Source organism: Rhamphochromis longiceps, linkage group LG18 (genome assembly GCF_057381845.1).
Source record: "Rhamphochromis longiceps isolate RC_006_pf linkage group LG18, R_longiceps_female_GT1.1, whole genome shotgun sequence".
Lineage (NCBI taxonomy): Eukaryota > Metazoa > Chordata > Actinopteri > Cichliformes > Cichlidae > Rhamphochromis > Rhamphochromis longiceps.
Genome location: NC_140574.1, coordinates 30,236,186 through 30,252,826, shown reverse-complemented (window position 1 = coordinate 30,252,826; position 16,641 = coordinate 30,236,186). Strand labels below are relative to the sequence as shown.

Here is a 16,641-nt window from a genome sequence, read left to right as displayed (position 1 = left end):
GATGTCCACTCTCTGTCTCTCTCTCACACACATACACAGTTATTTAAGGAAATAGCATCATCCCGGCCTGAGAAGGGATGGTGGCTAATGTCACAGCTGGCTGATTTGCCTACTTGCCATTAGATCCATACGTACACCACAGAAAAAGGGAACAAGAAGAAGCAAGAACGGAGATGTTGAAGATATTTTGTAAAAAGGACTTCCTCTGTATCTGTGAGTGATCTAAAGAAATGTGAACAGGAGATAAAACCGAAAGGGTTGTGTGCATTATATCACAAAACTAACCCGCCAATTCTAAATGGCACACCCACCCACCGTGTCTCCTTCTCTCTGGCTCTCTGCATGGGAGCTGCCATTATTGGAAGTGACAGTGGGAATTTGGTCCAATTTGTGGTAAATGTGCCTTTAATGACGAGCAGCGCTTGCTGAATGAAAGAACTGTGGGTATGGAAACGAAGGTGTCTGTGTGTGTCTGTGTGAGTGTTTAAGAAGCGTGTGTTTCTACTTGTTTTGCCCTTCTGTCCTAGTTGCTCTTGCTTCATGTAAATGTACAAGTGTTTGATTGCAACTGTCAGTCCGTGTCCTCTCTTCTGACTGCGAGCTCTGTCACTTGTTCATAGGACATGGCTTTTCATGTTTAGTCATCGAAATCACACACGCACACACACACACACACACACACACACACACACACACACACACACACACACACACACACACACACACACAGTTTGGCAAATGGAAATCTATCATGCCCTGTACATGTCAGGTGGCTTGGGGCAGGCAAAGTAATCTACATACCCCATCGCCCCCCTCCTCACCTCTGCTCCTCTTCTTCTCCCTCCTCCTCTATAATCAATTTGCCTCCACTCAAGCCCCCACCTCTCCACCAGATGACACAAAAAGGCAAAAAGCAATCAGTACCTTGAGTTTAGTGCCATCCCTCCATTCTTCCTTCCATCTCCATCCACCAAGAAACGACTTATTCATCTTTAGTTGGTTCTCTCTCTTTGCCCCCTCTGGTTGGGAGTGGAGGTGTGAGGCCGTCACTACAATTCAGTAGCACTGTGTACGACCAATGCAGATTTAACCAGGATGGAGGTGAGTGGGCAGATTTAGTTAATTGAATTCCATCAAATTACTGTTCAAACCAAATTCAACAGGCACTGTTAGCACTAAAAAATAGGATAAATATACAATCCTGTTGTTGATACTTATAGTCTGAGTAATGTGAAATACTCCACAGTAGTTGCATAGTGAGATCAAGGGATACTTTAAACAATTACAGCAGTCTGAGATTGCATATCTGTGACACAGCTGGAAATCGCCACTATTGCATACACAAATTATTAAATCTCTGGAAGGATATCTGGATCTGAATAGTTTCATATATTGTGTTGAAAACTTGACAGTGATTTTCATATCTCAAACTATGTATAAGTAAATAGTTAATTCCAAATTTTGCCTTGTTTCTTACAATCTTTCATTAAAAAAAAATCCAGATTCAGATCTGGAGCACTTCCAAAGCTGAATATTATAATAATAATAATAATAATAATAATAATAATAATAATAAGCTTTATTTTAATAGTATTTTTTATAAAGCAGAGTTTATAAAGTGCTTTGGCAAGCAGGCGGAAGCAAAAGCAACCAGAAAGCCAAACATTAAAGTCACACCCAGCGCTGACGAGTAAAATTCTGCAAACAAATGTGCCAAGCAATTCGCATTACTCCTTTGGCAGAGTTACTTACTTACATGCAGAGCAATAAGATGACCTTCAAGTGTAAATGGACTGTGTTTACCAGGGTGCAAGGGACTTAAATAAGACACTTTTGAGTTGCTGTATGAACAGCATCGACAACAGCAAATTTTCTAGCTTTATCTCTAAAATATTGACTCAGGAAGGTGTAACAGCCTCCAGAGTTCTTGAAGTGTCCCCTTAATATTTGTGAAAAGAGCTTCAGCACAAGAAATGATTGCAAAATAAATAACAATAGTAACTTAAATATTAGTGTATGTAATGGTTATTATGTGTACCTTTGCATAACATAAAATTCACAAAGACAAACCGTCTATACAGAAATCAACTTTTTAGACCCTGTTAAAAATGATGATGAACTAAAAATGTAATAATTAGAATGTTTTAATATAATGGATCAAATTTCCACAGCTATTTCTAGATTTGATACATAACCCTGTACATTTTATACATATCTTCCTACAATTTTTAAAATTTTCTATACATATTCTGTACATTGTTACCTATGCACAATTCGGCTGCTTATGTTTATAGGACCACCTTCTGTCTTCCTTTTATATTTAATTTTTTCCTTGCTGTAAGAGCTCTGTAACACTGAAATTTCTCATCCGTGGGACAATAAAGGTTTATTCTATTCTATTCTATTCCAGTTTTATTTTATTGTGGATGGTAAATGACAAAATGTTACTTTTGACCTGCAAATTTTAATATCCATCTGATGCCAAGTAATCATCGGGCCTACGTTACCAATACCAATATATTTAACCATAAGTCAGCTTATGCAGGGAAGAACAGTGTGACAAGACTCATTAATTTGTAATTTCTGAACACATTTTAATGACCACTAAATCACTCCGAGTTTTAATTTCCACAATAATTTGTTAACAAAACAAAAAACGCCTTTCAGCTTTTCATGCATTTTGAAACTGTTGTTTTTTTCTGTTTTTTTAAAGAACTGCAATGTAAATGTGCCTGTCTCTAAAGGACTTTGTGTCAGCATTTGTTGTTTTTTAAAATACATGGTTGAGTATATAGTTTCATTTCCCCAAAAACCCTGAAAACTGATTTATCGCCATTGTTTGGACTAAATATTAAACTTACAGGCTATAAACACAATATCAATCCTATCATGCTGGTATCAATCTGATACCAATACCAGCGTTTGTATCGATACTATTGTGCTAGTATCGGTCAGCACTGATAATATTTATATATATTTGGATCAATCTACCTACCTCTACAAAAAGCTATAAAAACTATTTGTGTGAGGCACCGACATGCCCTTACCTCTCCTACACGTGCCTCATTAGCAACACATTTTAAATCGCATCTGTCATTCATCCTTGCCTCCTTTTCCCTACTTGCTTGGTGTGTTTGTTTCACTTTGCTTTGCTGCTCATTTCCTCACTCTTCTCCTCGCTTTGACATGGCAGCCAGCTGGAATTTCCAGCCCTATAACCCTCGCTATCAAAAATTCATAGAACTGGGCACGCAGATGTGTGCAAAGCGCTGAGAAGAAGCGGCAGCACACCAACTCTCCCATCACTCCCTCTCTTCCTTTCTCTAGTTTTCTGTCTCCTTTCATCTTTCCCTCGCACGATGTCTCTCTTTATGTTGCCCGCTCGTTCTCTCTCACCACATTTCTCTCACCTCACATTTCATCCCCCCCAGCTACCCCAACTCCTCTTTCATCTCTCTATCACCCCCTCTGTCACCGTGGCAATTTTCTCCCATCGTGGCAGGCATGCAACTGCTGTCCTCTCTCGCTCTCTTCCCCTCTCTCTGTCTCCCTCCTTCTCTTGTCGCTGTTTGACACTGTCAACAAGCAGGTAGAGTTGGCTGTTATTGTTGATGCCTCTGCAGAGGTTCCAGGTAATGAATAAAAGAGCGATAGAGGGAGAAGGAGAGAGAGATGACAGAGACAAAGATAGAAAAGGGGGTAAGAAAGGTGTGTGTTTGTGAGTGTGCTGGTGGTGGGGTGTTGGCAGATTCCCCTGCATTACACGGCAGCTTGACTGTGTCACCCATGTTTATTCTCTTTGTTGGCGGAGGTGTGGCCTGCTGTTCTGTGGTTACACACACAGTTGCAAAACAACATGCAGGTGCATATGCACATCCACAGGTAATGGCAGATTTCTACATACAGATTCACCATCAACAGAGACATAGAATATATACATAAGCAAACACCCATCCTGCACACCGAACCACAGGCGTACTTTCTAGGTATGCAACTAAGTCATCTCCGAACAAAAATAATCAGACATGAGAGAAAATAACAACTAATAACTAACTACTCACTAACCCTATTTCTTTTCTTGTGACATTGTATAGCACAAATATTTCAAAGTAAATTGGAGTACATTTCAAGTTCAAATCCTTGCATTGTTGTATTTTAGTTTAATTATATACACTGCTAAAAAAAACAACAACTAGGAAGACTCATCAGATCTCAATGGGAAAAAGTCAGGATGGATATATCCATACTGATATGGACTGGATAATGTGCCAGGAACCAAAGGATGACACATTATTTGATGGAGTTGGAAATGATCAACCTACAGAGAACAACACCTCAAAAATCTAAGAGAAAAACTGAGTTTGCTGAAATTTAATTTCAGCAACTCAAAGTGATATTCCTTGGTTTGCATGGCCTCCACATGCTTTTATACATGAATCACAACCTGTAAGGGTCTGACAGTGCTCATCCTGTTCCTGCTTGCATAAAGGAGCAGATACCAGCCCTGCTGGTGAGGTTAGGGAACTCAAGGATGCAAATGTTTCCAATCACAGAAGCCTCCCACAAAGAGCTCTGTTGAAGCATAGACTGTATGTAAAAGATGTAAATGGCCTCTGAGGCATCACCAATTGTTTAGCAGCATTCTGTTGCTAAAGCCTTAATCTGAGTGCCATTTTTGGTGTTCAATGTGATCTGGCTGAGAAACCAGGAGTAACTGCACAATTATCAACTAGAAGAAAAGTGTGTGTACTTTATTGGTCCCCGTGGGGAAAATCCCTCTCTGCATTTAACCCATTCACTCAGTGAAGCAGTGGGCAGCCATTGGGCGCCCGGGGAGCAGTGTGTAGGGACGGTACCTTGCTCAGGGGTACCTCAGGGTAGCTGTTCAGGGGAATCGAACCCCCGACCTTCCGATCATGGGGCCACCACTCTACCTACTGAGCTATCCCTGCCCAAAATAGAGGCTTGTCGATCACCTGATTGAATATGTTTTAGGACTTACATTTACAAAACATCACAACATAACGATGTATTCAGTGTGAACTGAAACTCCCAACTGAGGCCATAATCTCATCAGGAAAGAGCAAAAGAGCTGAAACACAGAAAGCAGGCTGAAACACACTTTTTTATGTGTGTCGGATCAATATAATTCAAGGAATCTTGTTTTAATTTGATTGAAAAATGAAAAAAAAATGAAAAAAGCCTGGTTTATGTGGTTTACACATAAACCAGGCTTTATGTGTAAAGTTAGCCGAGTTCCTCTTTAGATACGCTGACAGTGATACACCGAGTGCTGCTGTGCACAGAATCATTTTTTAGGATATATATAAAAAGAACTACACCCTGCTTCACACGTCCTTTATAGGAACAAATACTTCCACTGCACTTTGACACGTCCATCACCCTCCCCACTCCTAGCTTCCTCTGTGCAGCTCTGCATTATATTTCACCGCTCTTATATTGCCCTTGTCTTGCTCTTACTCCTCCTTGTGCATCACTTTGTAAATTCTTCACTTCAGATAAGTGACATATAAATAAGGCTTCTTATTCTTATTACCCACCCATCCATCCATTGAAAAAGGAAATTCCTTGTCTACCAGGGCATGCTGTCAGATTAGAGGTTGTGCTCAATTCAGTTTTAGGCTCCCTTCCCTTTGTGGTCTGCCACCGTCTGTTTGAATCTGTTCGTGTGTGTGTGTCCAAGAGGGTCTGGTGAGCTAACAGGGTCTCAAAGCAAACATGACAATCCTGTCTCGCTTCGTCAACGTCAGGCTTGTCGCAAGGATTTGTGAAGCTCGGAGAAATTTATCTCTGTGTTTGGGTGAAAGTCTGAGAGACAGAGGATGGCAGAGGCAGCAGATGGGCGAGAATAATGGGGAAGGTAGACAACAAGGCGGGGGAAGAAGAGAAGAAAAAGTGGGCAATAAAAAACAAAATGAGAAAAATCAATTGAGAGCAGAGGGGTCCGTAAATGTGAGGGGGGGGGGGGATCAAAATAAAGTAATGTGTCTGTATTTGAAGAATAAAAGCATTTATTTGGTATGCAACTAACCCCAGCTTTGGGCACCTTTGTCCTTATAATATTTATATGCTGACAAGTCAAACCACTGTTAATCATCTTATTGCCTGCTTCTGTGTATGAACATGATGAGTGAAAGCAGCCAAGTGAACTGAGTGCGCTGCTGCATTTATAAGTCATCATAAAGGGTCGATGAGAATAGAAGAGTGATGGATGAAAGTGAATGAAAACATTATCAAGAGTCTGATAAACTGATTTGCAAGTGAGTCGCAGGTGAAATTCACAGATATTAGTTGTGTGTTAGTGTGTGCAGGGAGTCAGAACGTAACCAGAATCCACTCAGGATCACAGTACGTCATGTGATCTCACTGATTTCCTTTTTCTCTTCTTTCTCTGCAGCAGTAAGAACCCGTCATCCAAGGATGGAGCGGCCACTCCAGGAACCCCCAAGGTGAGCCCACGCTCAGTGTTTAAAGCAACACTGTGTACTGTGTGTAGGAGATAATAAATTGTATTTAGATAGAAACATATACATATTCATGTAAGCTAAAAACAAGAGGAAGATGCAGGATTAGACAAGGTTAGATTTCAAAGTATTATACCTACTTTTCAGTAGTGCAGCGTACTTTCTTTACCATCCAGCTACCAGAGTTGTTACTCAGTTTCTGTTCCTCTCTGCTGCACTAAGGGGAAATCAGCTGGACTGTCTTACATCTTATACAAACCAGCGCCAGTCTCCCTTGTCTAACGGGCAGCAGGACCAGGAGGCACTGTACTGTGATTGTTCCAATTAGAGAGTCAGAGAGAGAATGCAAGCAGAAAAAAAGACAGAAGAGATCAAACTGCAAGAAGACGAATTTATGATCCCATCAGGAAGCCTTTTCTTACTGTTTCTGTGTCTTCATCTGGCTGAGGCCTCTTTTAAAAGACTTCTGACATCTCGTATTGTCAAAAGACCCAATATAATACTCCGACTCTACTCACAACATGTGAGCGCTGTAATGACTATACAGTTCAGCTCAATTCAATTTTACTTAAATGGCACCATATCACAACAACAGTACCCTCAAGGTGCTTTATATTGTAAGGTAAAGACGCTACAATAATACAGGGAAAGTACCAGCAATCAGACGACTCCCTCTGAGTAAGCACTTGGCGATAGTGAGAAGGAAAAACTCCATTTTAACAGGAAGAACCCTCCAGCAGAACCAGGCTCATGGAGGGGCGGCCATCTGCCATGTCTGTACCATATGTAGGAGAAGAAAAGGAAAGAAATTTTTTCTCATATCGGAGAAATCATCCAAACTGCCTGATTGTGGCACTGTGTTCATTGTTGTGGCTTGGCAGGGGTTACGCAGGGTTGCATTAAACAAATTATAGTGGATTACTGTATTCACCCTGTCCGTATAAGCCAGTGTCCAATGTACTGCTGAAATATCGGTTTCCAGACCTTTATAGTGTGAACTCTCCTATTAACAGGGTGTCAACAGTTTATAAAAGTAGGATATATTAATTCATCCTTCATCAGGCGTTTGGTGCTCTGGTAAATCATTTATGTCGGTCTGCGGTATATTCTGGATTTGTGTTTCCTAAAGATCCCTAAAGTCATCAAGTTCCTTCATTATCTCCACATTTGTTTTAGCCGCTGACTAAATACCAGGTCAAAGTCTTATAGGCCACTGCAGGAAGATGTGCACTTGGATTGCAAAAGAATATACAATTCGGGTTATTCGCTTTCATTCCCTTACACCTTTGGGTGCTGACCCGGGCTTAGAGCAGTGCTCGCAGCACTGTGGGTGGGCTTGTACTTGAGAGAGGCAGACAATGCCGGGTTGAGGGGTGAGTGCTGGCCTTCTCTTCCAGCCGTGACTGCGCATCACACTGATGTTGTTTAGTATTCAGCTGCAGGCCACGGAGAATGGAGAAGGCCAGTCTGAAGCACACGGGCCTGTTGTTGTCGTTCCCAGCTTGGTATGCATCACCCAGCTGCGTTAAACCGGAGATTAACCCCGACACATCTACTCATGTGGTACTGTGCCCACTTGCTAAGCTAAAGTGAGGGGGAAATGTGAGATATGTGTCGGACCGGACATAAATTTGTGAGATGCTGCACCACCCAGTGTGCATTTGAGCAAATTTAAGTCCTTTTCCCAAACAAATAAATAAATATGTTATCATTTACACAATGCATGTTTCTGACATTCTGACATTTCCAGTGACTCACCTAACTGTAGCCTTAAGCACAACTTTTGTTAGGAACAGACCCTTTTTTCACGTGTTGATTTAATTGGTTGGTTTAAAAGACCAGATTTTCAGGGAGATCTTCATTCATAATTTCTGTATAGAATACCGTTAAATGTCATATTGTAATGATAAAACTTAAGCATATTCCCAGAAGGCCTCAGGTAAATGATTCCTGACCTTTTAAAACCTGGATAAAAGGAGAAAAGACCACACACACACACACAAGCATAAAAGCACCATGCATAATGTCCAATTTACTGTGGCAGCACTGGAGGTTGGTCATTTCTCACATATTATTATTAGATTACTGCTGTCAAGCACTTAAGCCTCTGCTCTGCCCCTTTCCACTTGATTAATAGGAGACGACTGTAAATACAAATATTTCATAGCTGCCTTGTAAAATAAGGCACAGGAACACATGAAAAAACAAGTACACACATACACACAGAGCTACGACTCTGTCAGAGCTAAGCCTTGTAAAAAAGTGATATTGCTTTTTTTCCCCCTTCTACCATTCACTCTTTTCCACATCTTTCTTTTACCTTCCTGTTCCTCATTCCTCAGTGGAATTCCCTGGACTCTTTTTGCCGCAGAGTGGGTTAGAAGAGGATATTGTTTTATATGTGTGTGTCTATTCCAGGGAAAGAGAGAGCATGTGAGCAAAGTGTTGTGGGACAGATTTATGGACAGGCAGCATCCCGTAATGTCAGACAGTTAAACTCCTCCTTTTCGGATATTTACCCTTCCCTCGCCTTCCCCCCTTCTCCCAATCCTCTCTTTCCAATCTCTCATTCTTCCCTAACTCCTCTTAACGTCCCATAAACATTAACTCTAATCAGTGGAAGGGATTTTATAGACAAAGTCAGGCGGGTTACAGTCGTCATCAATGACATGTCGCTCTCAGCATTTGTGGCAATAACACTCTTGAAATTTTCCAAGGGTAAGGATTCACTCTGGCTTCTTTTCCTTTTCCTGTCTAACAGATGTGTTGCAATAGTGACATGAATTTCAGAATGTAATGTTTTACTTCTTCCACAGTTTCACAGTCAGCAGTAGTAGTTTTGAACCGAGCACGTTAAACTGAGTCAGGCTGTGCTACGTCTGCACTTTATCTGCTTTCATAGAGACAAAAGCGTCTTTGCGTACCTGCTGATGCTTCAGGTCTTTTCAGGTCTCACACCTATGAAACTTCACCTCCTTCTTTTCTCCTACAAATTATTTCATTGCTTCTACTTTTAATTGACTTCAGTTTATACACTTGAACTGCTTTCTGTCACTGGAACTCACACTTTCAGCTCAATTTGTCAGCCACACTGAGTGCTTGAACCTCAGCTGAATATTCAGCTTAGTTCAGTGATTTCATTTTAACTGCTTCTGCTAATGAACTTCTTCCACTTTTTATATTCTGATTGTCATGTCAACTCCAATTTCAGAGTGTTGGCATAAATTGCCCAGAGCTCACAACCACTCAAATAAATTCACTTCACCCCCGGCATGCTTGAGTGTTAGCTCTACAACAGTGAAATTATATACTTTATATCCTGAGGTCTGAATTTATCGTGGAACAGCGTTACTCTTGTGTTTATCGATTATTCCCATGCAGCAGCTGTCAACCAAGGACAAGTTCGGTGCTCATGGTGCTTATGGTCCCAGAGGCAGTAACGTAGAAAGATCATCTGCATAGAAAAGACTTTTTTATTCCTCTGTGTCTTTCTAGTCCATGCTGCTGTCGGTGCACATCAAGCGTGAGGGAGAGTCTCCTGTGGTCTCGCCCCTGTCGTCAGAGGATGCCCACCACTCCGACAGATACCAGGTCACACACACATGGGCACACACACACATACACACACACACAAACAAGGGCAGCTTGAGAGAGTCATCAGAGTTTCCTGATTGCTATTAATTTAGGATATTTTGGCTTTGTTCAAGTGTAATGCATCCTGTCACACATATGAATGTGTGACATGTAGATGTGTTCATTACAGCTTATCAGCTCCATATCATTGTACAGCATCAAGGCTGTAGGCTAATATATGGAGGGAATTAGTATCAAAATAGAGGTACATGGCGTATGTGAAAAAAAATGTTTCATTTCAGTTACAAAGGAGTGTTTCGGTATAAACACAAATACCAAGCAATTTAAACACAAGCTCGCTAAATATTAAACTTTTTTTTCTTTGAAAAAATCTTTCTCAAAAACATTTCCTGTGTATGTCTAAAATATTTGTGACATTTATTTCATTATACAGATTAAAAGTGTGTGCAGATGGCTCATGTATTTGCTCCATACAGATCCACAAAGGTGTGCTACATTCAAGCACTAGCCGAAAAATCGTGCATCTGGCAATTGTTGCATGATCTGTGATGATTTCGTTATGCGCAATTAAAAAGTAAATAGAAAGAATATCATAAACATTTTTAGACAATATTTTGCAAACGAGGCTTTATGAAAGCTTAAATGATCAGATCTTTGAGACTTAAAGTGTGACTATTTTTTTTTCATGTATTTGATGATGTTAATAATTTTCCGATTTATCAGCAACTGATCGGTATCAGCATTTATAAATGAAGAAAAGTAGTTGAGATTGCACCAGAGAGTTTGTCCACCAGAGAGTGAACCAGCTGACACGACAACCAGCTGATCCAAGCAGAGCCCAGGAGAGTGCGGATAAATACATAAATAAATAAATAAACAACAATATATGAAACATGTTAGTCGATTCAGTTTCATGTTTTGTGTGTCTGAAAAAAATATCAGCTTTTATGGGAATATGGGATATTGGTATCGCTATCAGTCTTAAAAATCCTTTACTGGTCAGGCTCTAATAGTTCATGTATGAGTGCCCAAAACTGCACAAAAATATTTTTCATTTATATATAATGAGTTATTATGAGCAGACTAATGCGCCTTTCTGACATCGACTTCTATAGGACCCCTGGCCCAGTAGACTCTGTGATGACTGGTTAACAGTGCAGCTGACCCACTGTGACAATATACTGCTTAAAAAATACATAAACAAATAAATAAGGACCTTAGACCTGAATAAGAATACCCATCAGGGTTTGCGCCACCTCCAGACTCTAATTCTATACTTTCACTGATGTTAGAATTAATTGTAGACAAAAAAAAAACAAACCACTTTCTCAGCATTTTTTTTGTGTGTCTTTATTAACAATCCAGCAAATCAAGTGAATTTCTGTAACTATGACATATCACAGTACAGCTGAACATTATGGCAGATTTGGGTTTTTATGCCTCCTCAGCAGTTAAGTTGACTAACAGGCCAATCTGCTTAAATCTCAAATGTCACCATGACTGCTTTTATCTCTTAAATTCATCAAAGTTTGTTCGAGTAATTCCTCCAGCCATGATGTATCTCAGGGTTAAGTGGGCTTCCCCCCCGACACCATAAAATAAGAACTATTAAGTCCATGCAGACGTAACATCCATACGTTGAGGATGACACAGCTCATAAAGACCTTATAGCAATAAAGGAGATTTTCTCATTAAGTGAAACTGCTGAAATCACCTTATATTATACAAATGATTAAGTCAATGGTGACTCTTTTTAGCACCCTGAAAATAAAGCATAATGGCAGACTTTGCCACCTCCTCTCTGCCTGTCAGGTGGACTCACTCTGCCTCTCCGCTTCTTCTAAAAACCTGACCTATCTGCAGCATTGGCTGAGTGTATCATAATGATACGGTAGCAGAGGCGATGCGCCGCAAGTAGGCCTATAACTCAAGTGTTGGCGGGGAGGGGAGAGAAGCAGCGAGAAGAAGGTGAAGGCCTGGCTGCTTGATGACTCCCGCTGACAGAGTACGGGCTGTCGGTGAGGACTGAACCTCTGCTTGTTCACTGTTGTCCTGTCAAAGAGAGGGTATCCATAACTGCGAGTGCTTTAGTCAGCATACAGTTAAAGACATGCAGGCCATGTGGGTTTGAACCCCAGTAGACCTGAGCCAGACATTCTGCAGGAGACTGAAGTAGACTTGATAGAGAAATCATCACTTATTTAATTTCACAATGCTGTACTTTTATTGCTAAGACTATTATTTTTAATGGAGCAAGGAATTTACTAGAGGCAACATGACCCAGCTAGGACCTCAAAAGTTTCAGGTTCACTCAGATAAATGTACGATTTATCATTTCTCCCACTGATGGCAGTAACCGAGTTTATTCACTCAAGTGCCTTAAATACTTTTAGATGTTGCCTTCACATACAAAAGGGAGATACAGTTCCGTTATTTGAGTTTGCATGTTATAAAAATGTGTATATTATAAAAAAGAAATATCAAAATGTAAATTTATATAATGATAAAAGTTGCAGTGACTCAAGTAATAAAACTGTTAACATCACCTGCCAATGCATCAGTATTAGCACTCTGATAATATAATAAATATCAAATATAGTGGACTGAGGCAGTCAGGAGACCAAGTTGTTACTTTTGACAATTTAATTACATTTGCTAACATTAAAGCCCCTAAGTTTCACTAACTCCAGACTTTAAAAACTCTCAAACACTATCTTCACACTTGTCTCACTCTTTTCTAGCAGCTTATATAAAGAAAAGCAGCTGCCTGTCCTTGGCCTGCATGTAAATCACCAACTTTCTCAATGGGTGAGGCGTAATGAACCTCGTTGCTTCTCCCTAGCGGCCGAGATGCGAAACGACGGGTGACGTTTCCTGACTTCCGTTTCCAGCGCGGTCACATGATCAAAACAAGCCAACATGGCGTCGAACATGAGCAATATTTGCCGAAACGGGCGCCACTTTCAATCCTTTTCCATCCGTGTGAATATGTAGACAGAGCGCTTAGTTTGCACTGATGTTCGGTGTGTGGAGGCTCCGTGTGGCACCTCGCAGACAGAGTTTTAGCGGCTGTACACGGAGCTAGCAGAAAGCTAGCAGGCATGGAGAAAGTGGAAAACAAGAGAGAAGTACGTAGGATTGTTTACAGTGCTCTCAGCATCCAAAGCAATCCCATTATAAGCAGTTATATTAGTGCTTGTAAGCATATTATAATGTTTCCTCATCATCTAATGAATGTTTGCTCTGTCTTTTTTTCCCCCTCTCTGCTTGCAGACATTTTTACGAGTTCGGGCAAACAGGCAAACGAGATTGAATGGTATGTACACAACTCTTTAGTGATTTAATATCTCTAACTATATATATGATATAACCCTGGATTGATATACTTGACGTGAATGCCCTTATTGAGACTTAATTACAGTGCTGGGACTTCTTATTGGTCCTGAGCAATCATACTGATTTACGTGGATGTTATTGATGAGCGTCAAATAAAGTAAAAATTGATCTCATAGCTGTAAAGTCACACAGCCGAATAAAAAGTTAATACAGAAGTGAGTGATGAAATGAAAATGAAAGTAAGTGATCATAAATAAATGATGACGTGTGTTACTGTAGCAGTGTAACATCAGAAGAGCTGTTCTCTGCTGTGCTGTGTGATATCATCAATTACCTGTTGTTTAATCACTTATGGCAGGTGTGTTCTTTCATTTAAAGGAACTTGTGATATTTTTGTGTATTTTAATTGGCTCTCAAGTTTTTTTCTTTGACTGCGAAGACTAGAGGTGTTCCAGAAGGGGCATCCGGGGATTTTACTGGGATGCTTTTTGCATTAGGAATTTTCCGTGGGCTCTTTGTGTTAAACGCGTCCACTCGGTGTCTTGATAAATGTACTACAGAATGCCTTCTTTCTTTTAATATGCCAAATGCATCTTGTCCCTATGGGAGAAGCTCTTTTCAGCTCTTAAAAGCATCACTTTGGGCTTTTTATGTTTACCGCTACATTCCCAGAAGGCTGTTAAATGCAACTTAATGCTGCTCTGAGGGAATTTTATGGAATTCTCAAAGACGAAAAAAAGTCATTTCAAAGATTTTTTTTCAAAGCTTGCAACCGGTGCTTTCTGAGCCATGTAACTGGTTACATATGTCCTTAATCTGTTTGCAAAACACAAGTTAACTATATTTACATTGTTTAAAATAAAATGCATTACATCATCACTAAAATGGAAAGAACGTTTCAGAATGTCCTACTGTTCCACTGAGCAGTGATTCTGGTTTTATAAAACTGATTATCTTTTTGGGTTAGCCATTAAAATTTAAGCACATTAGTATACTAATGAATATATTAGTGGGAAATTTCAGGCACATTATTTGGTCTGGGATCATCAAGGTCACTGAATATTCGTGCTGGTTGCTGTGGGACTGTGTGGCTGAATAACTCTCCAGATAAGCTGGCTTTGATGGTTGGTTTGTTAGCACTTAGAAAGTAAGCTAGCTTTTACCAACAACTGTTGTTTTCATTCTAGGTAAACATATATATATAATATACTTGGAACATATTTGAACAACATGGAGGGTATCTGTTGATATACAGTCGCTGGCCACTTTATTAGGCACACCTTCCTTGTAGCAGGTTGGCCCTCTTTTGCGTTAGTCTTTTGCTCTATGCCTTAATTCTTTGCAGAATAGATTCAGAAAGGCACTGGAAACATTCTAGTACTAAGGGGGTCAAAGTCTGGCCACTGTCCTCTGATCTCTGGCATCAATAAAGAATTTTCACCCAGAGAAGCTCCGCTCACTAAATATTTACTCGTTTTCAGACTGTTTTCTTAACAGAATGGTTTCCGTATGGTTGGAAATGCCCAGCAGATTAGTTCAGTCATTTCAGTTTCTGAAATGATCACAGCAGCCCTGCCATGTTCAGAATCACTTAAATCACCTTTCTTCCTCATCCTGATACTCAGTTTGAACTTAGCGGATCGTTCGACCAGGTCAACATGCCTAAATGCATTGAGTTGGTGCCACGTGATTGGCCAATATATATAGTTGCGTTAACAAGCAGATGAACAGGTGTACCTAACACAGTGGCCGGTAATATGCTTACCGTCTTGGTTTCCAAACTTAATGCAGATCATGAAACACCTCCTTTTTTTTTTATTTTTAGTCCAAGTCTATGACAAGTGTCAGTGAAGGCTTAGTTTAGAATGTGCCCTTCGCCCTCACGTGGAACCAGGAATCACGTGGGGTACAAAAGGTGGGAGTTGGGGGAGGCAGGGAGCCCTGCCAGACCTAATTAGCAGTTTTTTCCCCTCTCGATTTAACAATGCTCCTCTCAATTAGCGTCAGGGGAGAAATAGTAAGGAGGAGGAGGCCGTCTCTCATTTTAACCCTCCCTCATCTTCTCCCCCTGCAGTTATGGCGTATTGCCTCGTGTCCCGCTCCTCTCCCTCCACGCCTCGCCACAGTCCCTCTTGGCTTCCTTTCTTTTCCCAGCCAGCTAAAAATTAATGTCCCCGCGCGCCATTTGCAGTTAAGAAAAAACGACAGAGACTCGGGGTGCAATGACGGCTGTTCTGCTCTGTTAAATTTCTAATTAAATGTGCGTGTGTGGTAGGGGGGTGGGGGGAGAAGGGACAGGAGGGAAGGGCAGGAAAAGGAAGGAAGCAAAAGGATGGAAGCAAGTCTCATAGCTATAGTGAGTAGGAAGGAGATTTAGAGTGTCACATATTAACACATGGCAGACACACAAGCTTCCTTTGAAACTCCTGTTGGCTTGTAAAGAACTGTCATACTGGTCAGGCTTGTTAAGAATCATCTGACACAAAATTCCTGAGATCTCTCCCCAAAACAGTGATGTTATCCTCAGAAACATTCGCGGAAGCTTACTTAATTTAAACCATGTACCTTCCTTTTCTCTCTCTCTGTGCTTTTCCAGCCCGTATAGGGAAGATGAAGAGGAGGAAGCCTGAGGAAGGGGGCCAGGTATGTCCGCTGTGCAGCGCCCCATTGGCTGGGAGCGAGGAGGAGATGAGTAGACATGTGGAACAATGCCTGATCCAGGTAGTACAATCTGGGCCCTGAACCCTGCCTACTGCTGGTCGGACAGCCTGTCAGCCCTTCCCTTCCAATCACTTCTCTAATTCTTGTAGATGTCACGTCAGTCCAGTAGTGCAGAAACCAACCGGTAGCAACTGTTCTTCCCCTGCCACCCCTACTGCCTCTTAACCTCCTTTACATGGTGGTGTTGCAGTCACATCATATTGGATTAACTGCCTGAATAACCAAAGCATTCAGAAAAACAGTCCAGTGATTTAAGTATAACAGACCTTACTTTGATAGGACTTCTAGGTATACATGTGTGTAATATGGCAACTTATTTTTAGCCTGTCCAAGCAAATACTTCAATATTTTAGTAGTGCAAAATTTCTTTATTTTGAAAGTTCAGCCACTGTTAACCAGCAGCCCTGGCCTTATCTTCCCTAACCGTGGGCCAACTGGCTATGTCAAAGTTGTGCAGTCCTCGATATTAGTCGTGGCTGTCTGGACAGCTGGACCCAACCACAGC

At 40.9% G+C, this 16,641-nt stretch overlaps 1 protein-coding gene across 4 annotated transcripts in view; it reads left to right on the top strand.

Moving 5' to 3' along the window:
* Positions 1-16,641, top strand: part of rnf220a (ring finger protein 220a) — a 162,584-nt gene that overhangs the window by 120,799 nt on the left and 25,144 nt on the right. For 3 of the 4 annotated variants that reach the window (XM_085390338.1, XM_085390339.1, XM_085390336.1), the window contains exons 4-7: positions 6,419-6,470; positions 9,981-10,076; positions 13,353-13,395; positions 16,012-16,136. In XM_085390338.1, the coding sequence (XP_085246464.1) occupies positions 6,419-6,470; positions 9,981-10,076; positions 13,353-13,395; positions 16,012-16,136 (316 nt within the window). The remainder of the gene's footprint in view (positions 1-6,418; positions 6,471-9,980; positions 10,077-13,352; positions 13,396-16,011; positions 16,137-16,641) is intronic. The other variant, XM_085390337.1, reaches the window with a different exon arrangement.